Source organism: Camelina sativa, chromosome 11, assembly GCF_030686135.1.
Source record: "Camelina sativa cultivar CO46 ecotype springtype chromosome 11, ASM3068613v1".
NCBI lineage: Eukaryota > Viridiplantae > Streptophyta > Magnoliopsida > Brassicales > Brassicaceae > Camelina > Camelina sativa.
Genome location: NC_141890.1, coordinates 28,879,022 through 28,895,597, shown reverse-complemented (window position 1 = coordinate 28,895,597; position 16,576 = coordinate 28,879,022). Strand labels below are relative to the sequence as shown.

Here is a 16,576-nt window from a genome sequence, read left to right as displayed (position 1 = left end):
AAACTAAATAGATATATTTACAAATGTAATATCTCAAACAAAAATTTCATGTTGCACGGATTATTACCTAGTACTTTTCCTTAAACTAAAAATAAGGCCAAAATTAAAAAAGGAAAATAAATCTTTTGCGTGTAAACAACGTTCATCAATACACGCCATTATACATACGTGTCAAATTCTAGTTGGTTAACGCTTCACTGCTTTAGCTTAGCCCTGGGCAAAAAATCCGGATCTGAGAATCCGAACCGGAACCGAACCGAAAAACCCGAGAATTTCGGATTCGGATTATGCCATTTTACCCTATTGGGTCATATATGTATTGACCGTGGGTATCGGTTCGGTTTCGGGTTTTATACGGTACCCGAGTGGGTAAACCGAAAACCCGAATATTTTAATGAAGAGGGAAAGAGGATTTAGGGTTCTTCTACCATTCAATTCGATCGTCCTTTCAGTTTCTTCCTCGATACTCGACTCCCTCTTTCAATTTTTTGCCACCCTTTATATGAAACCTCGAGATTAAATTGAAAACACAAAGATGGAAACCCTAAATAAGATATGTGTGCCTTCTCCTCCGCCCTCTGCGTTGTCGAGAATCCAATCAGAGGTAAGGTTTACTACTTTACTTTGCACTTCGATTGGTCGAGTTCGAGATTATAGTTGTATATTACTATATTTGCTAATTTTGCTTGTCTGAAAATCGAGCTTTTGGTTCTGGGTTGGAGTTGTGACCTAGAATTCTGATTTACAGAACTAGAAACCACCTCTTTGTTAAATCTGCACAAAAAATTGTGATTTGGATGATTTAGGAGATGATAAATGTTGGTCTCTGTTTAGTCGTCCAAAGTATACCTGGAGATGTTTATTTTAGGCTGGCTATGGATGATTTGAGTAAAGCATGAACTCTTTTAAGATATATTTTAAGCATGTATGATATTCTGGTGTAGTAATTTTAGTTTCATGATCGGCAACAGTTCTTAATTATCACCGTGTGTGCTTGTATGATTTTTTTATATGTAGACAGATAAGATAGAGAGTAGTAATGCACCCATGTACTTCTTGATTCCTCTAACTCTTTTTTAATAGATCACAAGTAGTTCATTGATGTAAATCTCATTTCAAGATTCAATCCCGGTTTTGTGATGTTAATTTGGTCGAAATTTTCTTCCCTCTTATAGTCTTATCTCTTAAAATCATTGCTCGAGTCCTTTGTTGTTTAACCCTTTGCTAGTTTTCTAGATTATGAGTTTCTGTCTTCTGAGTTCTGAGTTCTAAGTTCTGACAAAGGGTTGCTTTTGAATGTTTGATGTAGATGGCGTCTTGTGATAATCCAACAGGGACAGACAATGATCCGATGGAGGTTGAAAGTGAAACTGACGATGATGAATTAGAGGGGACAGACAATGATGAGGTTGAGACACCTAGTTCTGGTAAGACTCGTAAGAAAAAAGGAAAAGAAGCTAAAGGAGTTAGTAAGGCAAGAAATAAAGAAAGGTCGTATGTTTGGCAACATTTCACCATAGTAGAAAAGAAGAAAAACAAGTGTAGTTGCAATTATTGTGGAAGAGGGTTGGGTTGTGCAACCTAGTCCGGAACTTCTACTCTGAGGAAACATGTTGAAAAGACATGCAAAGCATATAAGGTATGGCTAAGTGCTAATAAAGATAATGTTCTGTTTTAACTCCTGATGGTGTTGGTGGTAATATTAGAGTGAGTAAGGTCAGTGAGGCATTGTTTAGAGAAGTTACTAATGAAATGTTGGTTTTAGCTGAGTTACCACTAGCTTTCGTTGAGTGCTTAGCTTGGATACATTTTTGTTCTAAAGTTCAGCTGTATAAACCGCATTCTAGGAGAGCGGCTACAAGAGACATTTGTCGAGATTTATGTGAAGAAGAAGGCATTGATGAAAAAAATTCTTGAGCACAACAAACAGATATTGTCTTTGACTACAGATATATGGGTTGTTCCCACTATTGGAGCTAGTTATATGGTAATAACAGCTCATTTTGTTGATGATATGTGGAGATTAAGGAAGATGATCATATGATTTAAGAATGTTTCTGATCATAAGGGTGGAACAATTAGTAACTGTCTTATAGATTGTTTGGAAGAGTGGGGCACACAGAGAATATTTTGCATCACTTTTGATAACGCTACAGCTAACACTTCAACTATGACTAAGTTCAAGACAGCAATGATGGATAAGTATGGAAGTGATGCATTGATACTGAAAGGTGAATATTTGCATTTGAGATGTGCTGCTCACATACTGAATCTGGTTGTAAAGGAAGGATTGCGTGATATAAATAGCAGCATAGAGGTTATTCGCAATGGAATACACTATGCGAGATCGACATCAAATAGGCTCAAGGCCTTTGGTTTTCGTGTGGAATCAGGGAAACTTAGAAGGGGAAGCCTGCCTTTAGATGTGAAGATCAGATGGAATTCTACCTATCTCATGATAGAACAAGCTTTAAAATTCAAAGTTGCATTTGAGAGGATGGAGGCTGCAGATAAACCATACAATGACCACTTTCAGGAGAAAGTGGATGGACATAAAAGAGTTAGGCCAGCATTGAAATCGGATTTGGATTCAGTTGAGAGGTTTGCTCAAATTCTTGGCATCTTTTATAAGTATACATTGGTTCTTTTAGCTTCTACGACTGTTGCTGCTCATAAACTCTACAATGAGATAGTCTCTGTTATGAGAAAAATTACCATTTTAGGCACAACAGGAGATGATGATGACATGCATAAGAAAGCGACATCCATGTTAACAAAGTTGGAGAAGTATTGGAATCCATTTGGTGAGAAGGTTGAGATGAACAGACTTGTGATGGTAGCAAGTGTGTTTGACCCGAGGAAGAAAATGAAGTTTGTTGAGCTATGTTTTGATAGGCTTTATGGTAAAAGCAGTGTGGAGTCTACTCATCTGTCTGATTCAGTGAAGAATATCTTGAAAGATTTGTATGATGAGTATACCAGAGCCAGTTTGTTGAATAAAAGTAGTGATGGGTCATCTTCTCAGTCATGGTCTACGGCTCAAGATCAGTTTGACACTGATATGAATGAAAGACGAGATCCTATTGGATATGAGGATATGGCTGAGATCTTTGATGATATGGTGAAAGAAACGGGGATTCATACTTCTTCTAATTATGAGTTGGATATGTATTTGAAAGAGGATGTGGAGACTTCAAATATTCTAAAAGGTTCAGAGTATGATTTGTTATCATGGTGGAAGGTCAACAGTGGGAAGTATACAGTTCTATCATTGATAGCTAAGGATATACTTGCAATGCAAGTGTCTTCAGTAGCATCAGAATCTGCTTTTAGTACAAGTGGTAGAGTTTTGGATCCAAGCAGAAGTTGTTTGACACATTATATGATCGAAGTGTTGATGTGTACTGAACAGTGGATGAAATGTGAGATTCATATAAATGACAAAGGAGTCTCAACCATTCAACAACTTTTTTCTGAAATTGAGTTGCAAGATGATCTTATGAGAGGTACTTTCTTTCTTTTAGTTCAGTTTTAATCTCTTAATAATGTTTGATTGATTTCTAACATTATGTCTTCGGTTTTCTACAGAGTTTGAACCTGATTTCAACGTTTAAGATCAAAGACTGAAAGATCAGTAGAGTGACTGATAGAGGGAGTGAGCTATTGAGGTATTTCTCATAGAATTATACACTCAGCCATAAATTGTTCTCTTAGTCTCTTACGGTTTAGTGTATAGTTTACCAATGGATTAATATTGTTCTGTGTTTTTTATTGTATTAGGTCGAGAAGGAGAGCAAAACCAATCCATAATTGTGTTTTGTTTTCCAGTTTCCTACTACTTATTTGTTTTAATGTCATGACTCATGAGTCATTAGACTTGGATTTGTTGTTTTGGCAAGAACTTGAAAACTCTTCTTTAGTGTTAACTATCTAGTACTTTTTCTCTCATTTGTATGACTTGGAATGTTGGATTTCATGGATGGATTCTATTTTGATATTATCTATTGAGTATTGTGTCAAATTTGCAGAAATAGGTGCTTGTTACTGGTTAAGACGTTAAGTAGTCTCGGGTATAAGGGCAAATTTATGGTTTTCGGATAGAAAATTAGTGTATTCGGGTAGCCATAACCCGAACCGATATGGAACCAATTTTTTCAGGTTTTTTCCGGGTATTATAATTCTTATCCGAACCGACCCGAACCCGAGAAGACCCGACCCGAACCGGAACCGATTTTTTAAGTTTACCCTATTGGGTCCTAGACTCATATACTCGATAATCCGAACCCGATTGTGTTTTACCCGATACCCAAATGCCCAGGGCTATATATAATATAGTACAATTGCTATGCATGGATAGTAAAAACATTATCTATCATAACTTTAAAGTTTTATATACCTTGTTAATATACATTGATATTAAAATTAGATTAAAAATTGAATATTATCTCTAAAAAATCAAAAACAAAATACATCTAAAAAGAGCTGTTTGTGTATTATCTTAGATAATTTATCTAGTAGGTCTTTGGGCCTTATTTTTCTCTTATATGTTATCTTCTCTTTTTTTTGGGCTTGTGGTGTTTTTGGATTACAGAAGTTGGATTCACTCATGTCAAAATGGACCGATATGGCTTTTGAAAAGTGTATTTAGACATGAGTGAATCCAAATTTTGTAAAATTAAAAAATAATTCTTTAAACTATTTTATTGTAAAATAATTCATGACTTGTTATGGATACATAACATTTTAGTATTCTCAAAATCAAGCTTTGAAACACTTTTTTTTCTTCTGAAACAACAGCTCTGAAACACTTATATGTAATTGTTTTTTTCTTTTGTAATTAATACAAGACAATTTATTATCCTCAGAAAAGATAGTTTTGTAATTTTTGCCATATATAATATATAAACCGAGAAACATTTACAATTGGTAGAAGGTGAATGCATATTCCAAAAATTAATGCAAAATCTATATATATAAAGTGCACTTTCCTCACTCTTGGTGCTGCCACCTCAGCATACTCCTCTTTTAAATAAGCTCATATTTTCGACATTACCCACTAAGCAGTTACTATTTATTATCCACTAAGCCTTGTTTATTTGGCCAACGGAATAAAACTCCTCTCCACGATACTCCACAGCGCCGTCGTCCGTTGTGGACCTTAAGCGTCCCTGCCCTTCTCATTCTTTCATCTTGGTTCACATAATGGTTATCTTTGAAATAAATGTTCTCCACTCCTCTACACCCTTTCACTGTCTTCCCTCTCTTCCATCTCCATTGTAACATTTTTCTCTATTACTGTAATTCATCCCGTTCAATGCTGGCTCTTTCAATTCAAGACCCACTACTCTATCTTTAATTGGTGTAAGTCCTATATAATGTCTTCTCCTCCAATTTCATGCTTCATATATATTTTGTTGCATGTCTTTGATTTCTCCTCACTAAAATGGATTCTCCTGTCGTTTCATTCGAAAATCTCAAAGTTGGGCGCCTTCACCAACAGATCGTCGGAAGAATGCTTCGTCACTGGCCTGCTCGCAATGTCAAAAAAGGAGGCCAACTCATGGGCGTCGACTTCCTACTCATTGATGAAAAGGTTGTTTCCATCTTAACTAGACTTTTCATTTATTCGTTTTTTACAACTCTATCTAATTTGAAGTTTTTCTCTAGAGTTGTGTCATCCAAGGGTCGATCAATGTGACCCACCTTTCAAAATTCGAAAACTCGCTACGTGATGTTATGTTTGACTTTGAAGTCACAAGAAGCAACTCCTGATTTAAGCTAACTGATTCCCCCTTTTCAATACGCTTCACACCAACCACTGTTTTTGATCAGACTGACGAGTCTTTTGGTATCATTCCGGAAGAGTTTTTCAGATTTCGGACTCATGAGCAATTGGTTTCTCTTGCCAACACCAATACAGATCTTCCAGGTGTGTTGATTTTTTCCACTCTTTCAATATTCCCCTGTTTCTATATTTACTCCATCTCTCCAAATTATAACTTTCGTAATCGACCTCTCATAAGTTGTCTTCTTCTCACATTCGAAAAACCTATCTTCTCCAGAAAATTATTCTAATAATTTTAGTATTTTGAGCGTAAGGTTTCATCCTCATGACTGTTTTTTCGCTCACATTAGATGTAATGGGCAAAGTCTGTTCCAGCAAAGCATATCGAAATAGAATGACACAAACCTTGGAGAGGATGTTAGTCCACCTATTTCTTGAAAGGTCAGTTTCCACCGACTTCGATCTCTTTAGTTCACTGATGTATTTGGTTCTTATATTTCCCCTTCTTCATTACTTTCATCACATGTTTTCTTTTATTATAGTGAGGAGAAAGTGCGATTAAGTGCCTTTGATGATCATGCATCCTCATTGGAGAAGGTTTTCAGCGAGAAAGACGGAGGGACTAACATATTGTTAGCTACAAATGTAAACCCAAAGTTATTTGGAGGTGAATCACTTGATTAACTTCATTCATTAACACTTTACTTTATGTCATCTTAACTTTGCATGACAACTTAGCCAACGTTTCTCCACAGGTGAACTCTACCTCAATGCCACGTCAGGACCAAATTTTATTCAGACGGAGACTTAGCAACAACTCAACAGTTTGCTGATAGGTAATGAAAAGGTTTTGCCTAAATCGTTTATATTTAGTCATTCATGCTATGTTTTTTAATCCCTTAACCATACTTACCTACATGACTAAACAGGCTAAAGGGGAAAGCAAAAGCAGGCGCCAACTCAATTTCACCATTCCATGGAGTATCGAAGATTGAACAAGTGTCCATTGATGATTAGAATCAGTTTGTTGCAACCGGAAATCCACATGTTCAATTCCCTTCATTTAGTAGCTTAATTAATCGGACATATATAACCATTCATGTAATCTCTATAATATTTGCCTCATATTTATTTTCAATAAACCACCCATGCGTTAACTCCATCCAATTGGTTGTGCATTTGTAATATTTTAGGAGGTAGAATTCTTATGCAACGCAACAGTGACGAACATTCAAGCTCATTGTGGCTGGTATTTTATTTCATGTGCTGCATGTGGGACAAAAACGGTGAAGAAAATGTCGTCTCTAACATGCAATAACTACAAATGTGGCTCAACTACCGTTGTTGGAGATGTGAAGTAAGTTTGTTACATCCTTCACTTTATCCGGTTTTCAAAAATTTCACAGCTTAATAACAGTTTCCATACTCTAACCATGTCATAACAAGCAAGATACTGTGTGGAACTGGTTGTAGACGACGGCATAACCACCGGCGTTTTCGTAGCCTTTGATAAGGACATGGTTAAGCTAACCAACATACATGCATCAACACTCTCTTCTCATATGGTATGTAAATAATATACGAAACATTTCATGTTTGTTCATTACTTTCAAACATTTAATTTCAAAAGACAACATCCTATTTGTATCTAAATTCTTTTCGTTTTCGCCAGGCTGACGACGAATTAATCTCAAACTCTTATGCTCTAATACCCAAAAAAATCCTTGATATTGTTGGAAAGAAAATATACATTCGAGATTCAGCTGACTAACTTCAATTTCACTCCTCAACATCAGTCATTTACTGTATCACGTATTTATGAGACTATTGAGGTGCCTCCTGGTTCAATCTTCCGTCAGGTAATCTTAAAACCACACCTATACAACTCTCGGTTGGATTGGCCTCATTGTTTTCTTAACTTTTTAGCTGTCACCAAAACCCATAATTAACCAGAATCCTAATTAACCCATAATTAACCAGAATCATAAAACCTTGAGATTTGAATTTCTGTATTTTTAACTAAACAAATCCTCTCAAATCCTCCGGAATCCCCAAAACTTATTAAAATCCAAATCCACAAACTGTTTTGAATAACAGTGGATTTTAAAATAGATTTTTGAATCATCATTTCAATAATAGTGGATTTTAATACACTTTTTAAAATTCATGATTGAATAACATAGGATTTGTAAGTTTTACACAAATCACTTAAAATGTCAAGTTGAATATACCCCATAGAAAACATATTTGGATTCTAAACATTAAAGCAATAATCGTCTAAAAAATCACTAATGGTATGAGCTTAAGAGCACAACTAGGCAGCTCAAAGAATCAACTTAAAAACGATTGATGCTTTAGAGGACACCTAACTCTGTGAGAAACGCTACACATAGATCCAGGAAGATAAACTGAGGTCCATCAACTCTTCGGATGTCTAGCAAGTACTTGTTTTCTCCTAGTTTGTATAGCTATAACAACAGCAAGAAAATAATACAGATTAGTGCATTTAAGGAAAAAAAAAATTCTAATTTGATTATGAGAATGTAAATTATATGAGAAGTTTATATTCTCATCACATCATATACCTGAAGTTCAAATTTGATGATAGCTGGTAAGATCATGGCACATTCATCCACAATCTTTTGATTCTTATCGTTAGCAAAGCTTCGAACCCATCTGCATTTCATGTTGTAGAGTCCGATCTTTTTCCAGCACACTTTTAGAGTTTGAAGAGCCTTAAAAACTTCACTCATGATCCCACAAGGGTTTCCTCGAGACTGTCAAAATATCAAGAACACATCTTTATCTATAATGATAACATGTTTTTGACTGGTAAAAGTATTAGACTAACAAATGAAATCGAAAGAAATGAGTATCCAAAAAATGACTATGGACTAACCTAAAGTCCAAGGGTCCAGGTTTTGTCATCTTTGATCCGTGATCTTAGTCTAGTCAATTCGGGAATCGAACGGCCAACATGTGAAGCAATCTCTTGAACTGGAATCGTCGAATTAAATATACCATCATCCTGTATATATGTAACATTAACAAGGAGATATAGTTATAACATGTATTTTATATAGAGAATAAATTTAATAAATGTGAAAACTTGAGTAACGTTTTAATAATAAAATTTGTGAGTTAAGAAAGAGAGTAAAAGTACCGATTTCTCTTTAAACTTGAACTGAAAATAGTCACTAGGATCACACTTGCGGTTTCGGTTGTCAAGTAATAGATAGTATGAAACTGTAGCCTAATTTATAAAATGCAAACAAAATGTAACGTACGTAAGTATCACTTATACAGTCAAATCTCATTATTACAAGAAAAACACAGCTCATACCTCATTTTGGATTCTATTGAGAAGAGATTCAACAACTTGGTTTCTATCGAAACCGATGTTGACTACTTTTTGAACTATCTCCTCTTCAATCTGGACAAAGTAATGAAACCAAAATTTAATAGAAATATTTCATACAAATGATGTTATTTTTGTTTTATAATATGGTGACAAAAGTTCTAATTACCTTGTTAGCTTGTTCTGTAGTATCTAATGGAGGAATATCAAGATAAGAAGGAAGATGATTATTGAACCAAGGATGTTGACGAATCTCAGGAATGGTAATTCTCATCAGCGGATCAACCATAAGCATCCTCGGTATCAAATCTCTAGCAGCATATGATAAATGATCTGGAAGACTATACATTCCTTTCTGAAAATAAAACAAAACAAAAAAAACAAAAAATTGTGACTACAAACCCATAAATAGCATAGATGAGTTTACAAAAAAAAAAGAAGAGATCAGTCGTCTTCTGTTAATACCTTTATTTTATCGAATAGAATAGGAATATTTTCGTCGTCGAAAGGAAGAGTCCCGCATAAGAGAGCATACAATATCACTCCAGAGCTCCATATATCTACTTCTGGTCCAGAATATGGTCTTCCTGAAATAACCTGTACAACAATTTTGGGATATGATCATTAACTGAAATTTATAATATATACCCAATTTAATGAAATAAGAATGACAAACCAAATTAATATACCTCCGGAGCAGCATAGTTAGGGCTTCCACAACTCGTCTTTAGAAATTGACCATCATGCATGACATTACTCAGCCCAAAGTCAACAATCTTAATGTTGAATTTTGAATCCAAAAGCACATTCTCTGGCTTAAGATCCCTGTGGACGATCCTATTCCAATGACAATACTCCACACCAGATATGATCTGAATATATAATATGATCTTTATTTAAAAAAAGTGTTACCAAACAAAGCAGATATGAAATGGAATGCAAAAAACATATATAGATACCAAACCTGTTGAAAATGATGACGAGCTTCGTCTTCTTGTATTCTACCTTTTTCAACAATATAGTCAAAAAGCTCTCCCGACTTAACATATTCCATTACAACATATATGTTGTCAGGCGTCTCTATGACTTCATATTGACGGATGATGTGGGGATGCATCAATAATCTTAGTATTTTGATCTCCCTTTGCACTACAAAAGACAAAACAATGATTTATTAGTATATTATATCATTTACCTATCCTCAAATCTTTAGTCCATATATAAGACAAAAAGTGTAATAGTTTTTTTTTTGTCACAAAACTAATATATCCAAACGACAAAAGATAATAGAATAGCATTTACATTTCAAGACCTATGTTTCAATGAAATTAATTTTATAGAAGACAACACATTTAACATAAATCTATTTTTTTGGTTTCTCAACATTGAATACAATCCATAATCATCTTGTAAAGCTATGAAATCTGTTGAAGAAAACTAAAAATATTTAATCAAAACGACAGAAAAGTAATAAAATAATATGGACATGTACCTTTGGTCTCAATACCCATGGTCTTAATCTTAGAACGATTAAGTATTTTGATAGCAACTTTGTGTCCAGTTGCTACATGTAGAGCTAATTTCACTTTTGCAAAGGATCCATGTCCAAGGGTTTTACCAATCCTATAATTTGGTAAAACTGACACGATTTTACTGGTAGTTTTTTCCGATGATCCGTCCATTTCACTGTATACGAAGAATATGAAATATAAACAAAAACTATAGTCAAAACTCTATAGCAAAAATAGATATCAAATTAAGTTAATGAAAACATATCAGTAAGATGGACGGACCATCGGAAAAAAACTACCTATAAAATGAACAATCGAGAACCATCAATGGTGAATCTAACTAGATATCAAAATCATATTTCAATTTCGCTCACTACATTAATAGGTGTCCTAGTTGAAGGAAGAAATTTGTGAGCCGTGTTTTCTTTTCTAAAAAAGAAAATTGAACAGAAAATTTTGTAGAAAAAAATATTCAAAGGCTGAACACCACTCTTAACAGATTCGCATAGAATCTGGTTGATATATATAGAGAGAAATTGAAACCAATGAAACAAATATGAACACATACACTGAAAATTTTGTACCTCTCGAGAAAAAAGAGCAAAAATACAAGAAAAGAGTAATTATACCTTAGTGCATGAGCAATACATTAACCTCTTTCTTTTGTTTTTATCTGCTTTGCTGAGTCACTTTGTTGACCAAACAAAAATGGTGTCACACTATTTTCATGAATCATTAGATAAGAATAAAAAAATTTCCATACAACTAAGCTAAAAGGTCTGTTTCTAGTTTATCTTAAAATTAGAGTAATCACCTAAATATGACAATAAATTTAAAATATTAGAATCTATTCAACATTTTTAAAAAAATAAAGATATCTTTCCTTAAACAAAAATTACAACTAATGTTAATGCTTTGACTATTATATATATAATGTATATTTCCTTATACATACATATATAAGTTATATCTATATAATGTATAACTACTATATAATGCATATTTCTTTATACATATAATATTTTATATATTATTATATAAAATATAGTTTCAAAGTTAGCTATTAACATAATAATCGCGGCATGTATCAACTCTACCAATAAAATTATTTATCTTTGGCAAAATTGGAATATTAAATAAAAAATATGTATCTATCAATTTTTATTTACACGTGTATGTTTTCTTAGTTTTTCTTTTTAAACAAAATAAAAACTAACAAAAATTGCAAAAAAAAAAATCAAAATAAGTTTGTTAATTTTATTAGTTCTAAATACTAAATAAGATATTTTAATCTTGCCATGTGTTAAATTAAATTTATTAAAAGTTTTAAAGTCGATCACATTATAAAATAGTATTTATCATCATAAGTGGGCGCCAATTGTTGATCAAGTGATTGATCTTAATAGAACAAGTATAGAATGGGAAGAGACGAAGACTTTTTATTGAGTTGGTCAAGGATTGGCAAGGTTACAGTAATATCACTAAATGTCGACCGGCTAGTTACAAAATCCGTATACTCACTAATACAACTTAAGCACTTAGAAATAGAATCAGATAATCTCCTGACTCCTACTCCAGTTAACTCGTTGTTCTCTACTTGCTCGATGTCTTCCTTATTTATAGCTGATGGGACGTTTCACCTCTTTGTTTCAATGGACCGAGCTTCCTAACGAGCCTTCTAGAAGTGTTGTCAGTCCAATTAGTTCTATTAGGTCGTCAACCCTTCTAGAAACTCCATTGACTATTTGCAAGATGGGCTGAGTGGGAGTCTTTTAAGGTGGGGTGAAACTCATATCCAACATCCGTTAACTTTTGCTGGACCAACTCTCAATATTTTAGAAGGTTTATATTGGCAGAAGCTGTTGTCATTTACAAAGTTTTTAATGAGATTTTTTCTCATAAAACTACCTATTTTACTAAATCATTAACCTCAGTCACCCACAAATCTACTTCGTGTGAGTTTATTTCAGTTTGTAAGGGTTTAGATATGCGTGGAACAACTAGTTATTCAGAACTTTTATATTCACGGGTTTGAATTTAGGACGAATTTTTTTTAGTTTTTAGTGTTAGTTAATAGTTACTTATAAGTTGATCAAATGCTTTACCTTGAACTGCTGATGCGTAATTGCTTCTATTCTATGTCATAATCACCTTAGACCTGTGCTACTACACGAATTTTGGTAATTAATTTGGGTAGGTTTTCAAAATCATAGAAAAATATACTCAGGTAGAGTTTTTATAAACCGATCCATTTATTTTTATCACTACTGTATGCGTCATATTAAATTCTAGAACCAAATAATATATACTTCCAATTTCAAGAGAAATATATTTTCCTTTATAAAAATATATTTTAGTTTTATTACTTCTAAAAATTACATTTTTCGCTTTATTAAAACCAAAAAAAAAAAAACTATGACAATAGATGTTTTGATTATCCGATGAAATGTGTGTGTGTGTTCTAAATTAGTTTTTTTTTTGCGTGAAGCAAAACTAGTTAATGGTTTTCATAGTGTAAATATTTTACATAGGAAAAATAAAGAGAGTGTCGAAGGCAGTAAGGATTGAAGGAACACATGCTTTAAAATATTTTATTTTATTTTCTTGAAAATTTTCTATTTTTGCTCTTTTGGATCTGTTACGCATTGCATGTGTCATGTGTCACACGTAATGTAATGTACTAATTGATCATTGAAATCTTCACATAGATTGAACATAATACATATATATACGGATCTTCATATATATATGACGTAGACATTTTTTGCCATATATATATCTTTTGGACTTTTATATATGAGACAGTTCGTTATATTACATTAATCTGATTGTCTTATTTTCTTCCCTATTTCTCTGATTGTAATGTCTCTGAGTCTCTCTATCCACGAAAATTCTGGATACATAATATTTACATTTTATTTTCCTAATAATTTTTCTTTTTACTTCCATGAGATCGTTCAGAGTTTTTTGGGATTAAATGGTTTGGTTTATTTGCAAAATGTTTAGTTCTGTGTTTCAATGACATGTTCACTATTTTCATGTTTTGTTTGATAAGCTTCCACTTGCAGTTGTTGACTTGGTATAACTCTAGCATGTCTAATTCATGTAAGATTTGTTCTTACATCTTCTTTTGTCCATCTTCCTATTTTTAAAGATGTCTATGTCTTGTGACGGTCGGCTCCGAAAGAATCTCGTAGTTGATGCTAGATATATATATACATATATATATATATATATATATATATATATATATACTAATTACATACATGTTCAAGACAAAGTCAGGCAATGACTTGATCCAATGTAAAAGTAAACTATAAAGTCACGTCTTAATTTCTAAAGATGATTATGTGATTTATATCATTAATTGGCGTATCATATTTGTGTAATATCTCTTTTAGAAACCTGGTGTGCGTTTCTCTGCGATAGGTTCTAGATAAAAGTTGTAATAAAAATGGGTACATGTATGTCAACGCATTCAAGAAGACTTAGGCCGCGAAGGAAAGGCCGTCACCGTAGATTTTCAAAACACATTTCTAGAGTGTGTGATGTTATCTCTCATCCAAATATTAGACGGCTAAGTGATGTTGGAATCCAAACATCTTTTGGTGAGTATCATTAGGAAATTGATTTCTTGTTTATACATAAGAAAATAGTTGAAGACTGTTGGCTCTTCGGTTTTCTTGCAGATATTTGTCAAAACGATGCGTGGTTTGATTCCTTAAGTATTTTTTCTGACTCGGATGATGAGTTTATCAGCCTACATGAAGGTAAATATCAATTTACATATTAAATGTTTTGGTTATATATATTTCTTTTTTTTTTTTTTTTGGGTATTGAGAGCATTAGATTAAATCTGGATTTTGTTTCAGCTGATAATATTTGGTTTGAGGGTGATATGACAAATGGTCAAATAGTTCAGTTTGAGGCTTCTTCAAGCATTGTTGATGGAAATGGAAACTACGAAGAATACCATGAGAGTTACTTGAAGATTGATGGCGGTAATACAACAAACAAGTTTATGAGCAAACATTTATATATACAAAGATCCTAATGGTTAATTTGTCTGTTACCACAGGAAAAAACAAGAAGAAACTTTTGGACCAAACATATAGAAGCTTTAAAGGAGTGAAGGAACAAAACCGCGCCGCTCTAGGAAAAACTTTGAAATCAAACTTGAGCCTATTAGTTCCAACGGTTAGTTTCAACGAAAAGGCTCTAAACTCTCCCACATCACAGAAACGAAAGTCTATAGTTTACCAGGTTTCATTGAAGAGGAGATCATGCGACGGCGAAGAAGTTACCGAACATAGTAAGTTATCAAGTTTACAATAGACCTTGCATATATATATGAATATTCATGTGATACCGTAACTAATTTAACATGTATGTTTGAACTGGTTTTTATATTTATAAAGAGTCGTCCAAGAGATTGTTGTACCGTCCAAAAGCCGGATTCACGATTCCATCCTTAGCCAAAGATAAGCAGCAAACTTCAGCAAGTTGGTGTGAGATACCAACTTCAAACTTTAAACTACGTGGTGAAACTTATTTCAAGTCCGTTGCTTAACCTCTCTTTTTATTTATACTATTTGCGTCGTCTAACCGGAACAAAAGTAGATTTAATAGTGTTAAAACAATTATGAATTTGCAGAGATAAACGTAAATCCCCTGTTCAAGACCAATGTCCATATACTCCAATTGGTGTTGACTTGTTTGTGTGTCCAAGAAAGATTGATCATATAGCTCAACACATTGAGCTTCCCAACATCAAAGCCGACGCGAACCTCCCTGCTCTTCTTATTGTCAACATCCAGGTAAAACCCACTAATGAAAGTTACCTTTAGATCAGTAGGTGTGTTTCAAGACTCTAATGAATCTTGTTTTCGTAGTTTCCAACTTATCCAGCCGCAATGTTTCTCGGTGATAGTAATGGGGAAGGCATGAGCATTGTACTTTACTTTAGGTTACGTGACAATTTTGAAAAAGAAATCTCTCAACAATACCAAGACAGCATTAAGGTTAACCCTAAAAGACCTAAAGACAAATGTTCTTTTATATTTCTTTCTTGTGAATGCGCGCATTGATCTTTACGGGTTGTTGCAGAAATTGGTGGAAGATGAGATGGAGAAAGTGAAAGGGTTTGCAAAAGATAATTTTGTGCCGTTTCGTGAAAGGCTCAAAATCATAGCCGGATTAGTTAATCCAGAGGAACTCAGCCTAAGCACTACTGAAAAGAAACTTATACAAGCGTACAATGAAAAACCTGTCCTTTCACGTCCTCAACACAACTTCTACAAGGTTTTTAGTTTAACATCTGACTCTTCTTTTAACTTGATAAACATCATTTTCTTGACTATTCTTGATTGGTTTGGTCTATCTCTATATCCAGGGTCCTAACTACTTTGAGATTGATTTGGATGTGCATCGGTTTAGCTACCTTCCAAGAAAAGGGCTTGAAGCATTCAGAGATCGACTTAAAAATGGAACTCTTGATCTCGGCTTAACTATCCAGGTTTAGTGCTTTTGGTTATCAATGGATTATTAGACACTATAGTCGTTGAAAATGTAGAGAATTAAAAACTTGTTTTGGTAAAATAGGCACAAAAACAAGAGGAGTTACCAGAAAAAGTTTTATGTTGTCTAAGATTGAACAAGATTGACTTCGTTGACAATGGTCAAATCCCAACTCTTTTAGTATCCGAAGAAGGAGAAACTCTTGTTTGAAAACTCCCTTGGTGATCTTCAGTGTTGGATGAAGAAATAACAAAAATAAAACTGAATTTTTGTTTTTCCGGATTTGTTATGTATCAAGAGATTTGTGTATTGCATATGCTAATGTTGTAATAATGATATGTGTTATTTGTATTTATAATCATATATAGGTTAGAATACCTGAAAGCCATCTTCTTGAGTTTGTCC

General features: G+C 33.6%; 3 protein-coding genes and 1 pseudogene across 3 annotated transcripts; 3 read left to right on the top strand and 1 right to left on the bottom strand.

Moving 5' to 3' along the window:
- The first annotated feature begins 5,443 nt into the window (after positions 1–5,443).
- LOC147934553 (uncharacterized) lies at positions 5,444–8,125 on the top strand (annotated as a pseudogene).
- On the bottom strand, positions 7,887–11,241 carry LOC104724298 (SNF1-related protein kinase catalytic subunit alpha KIN12-like). The gene is made up of 11 exons (XM_087473523.1): positions 10,954–11,241; positions 10,636–10,829; positions 10,108–10,292; positions 9,833–10,015; positions 9,609–9,740; positions 9,313–9,498; positions 9,129–9,218; positions 8,949–9,038; positions 8,685–8,813; positions 8,371–8,562; positions 7,887–8,253 (listed from the first exon to the last, which is right to left on the bottom strand). The coding sequence occupies exons 1-9, from the start codon at positions 10,977–10,979 to the stop codon at positions 8,685–8,687; spliced, it is 1,215 nt and encodes a 404-aa protein (XP_087329649.1). The 5' UTR covers positions 10,980–11,241; the 3' UTR covers positions 7,887–8,253; positions 8,371–8,562.
- Positions 11,242–14,108: 2,867 nt separating this feature from the next.
- Positions 14,109–15,501, top strand: LOC147934552 (uncharacterized). The gene is made up of 6 exons (XM_087472677.1): positions 14,109–14,262; positions 14,344–14,424; positions 14,527–14,655; positions 14,733–14,966; positions 15,073–15,211; positions 15,309–15,501. The coding sequence occupies exons 1-6, from the start codon at positions 14,109–14,111 to the stop codon at positions 15,499–15,501; spliced, it is 930 nt and encodes a 309-aa protein (XP_087328803.1).
- On the top strand, positions 14,727–16,484 carry LOC104724297 (uncharacterized). The gene is made up of 7 exons (XM_087473524.1): positions 14,727–14,966; positions 15,073–15,211; positions 15,309–15,471; positions 15,547–15,675; positions 15,761–15,955; positions 16,047–16,169; positions 16,256–16,484. Exons 4-7 carry the CDS (start codon positions 15,568–15,570, stop codon positions 16,379–16,381), a joined length of 552 nt encoding a protein of 183 aa, XP_087329650.1. The 5' UTR covers positions 14,727–14,966; positions 15,073–15,211; positions 15,309–15,471; positions 15,547–15,567; the 3' UTR covers positions 16,382–16,484.
- Positions 16,485–16,576: the final 92 nt, after the last annotated feature.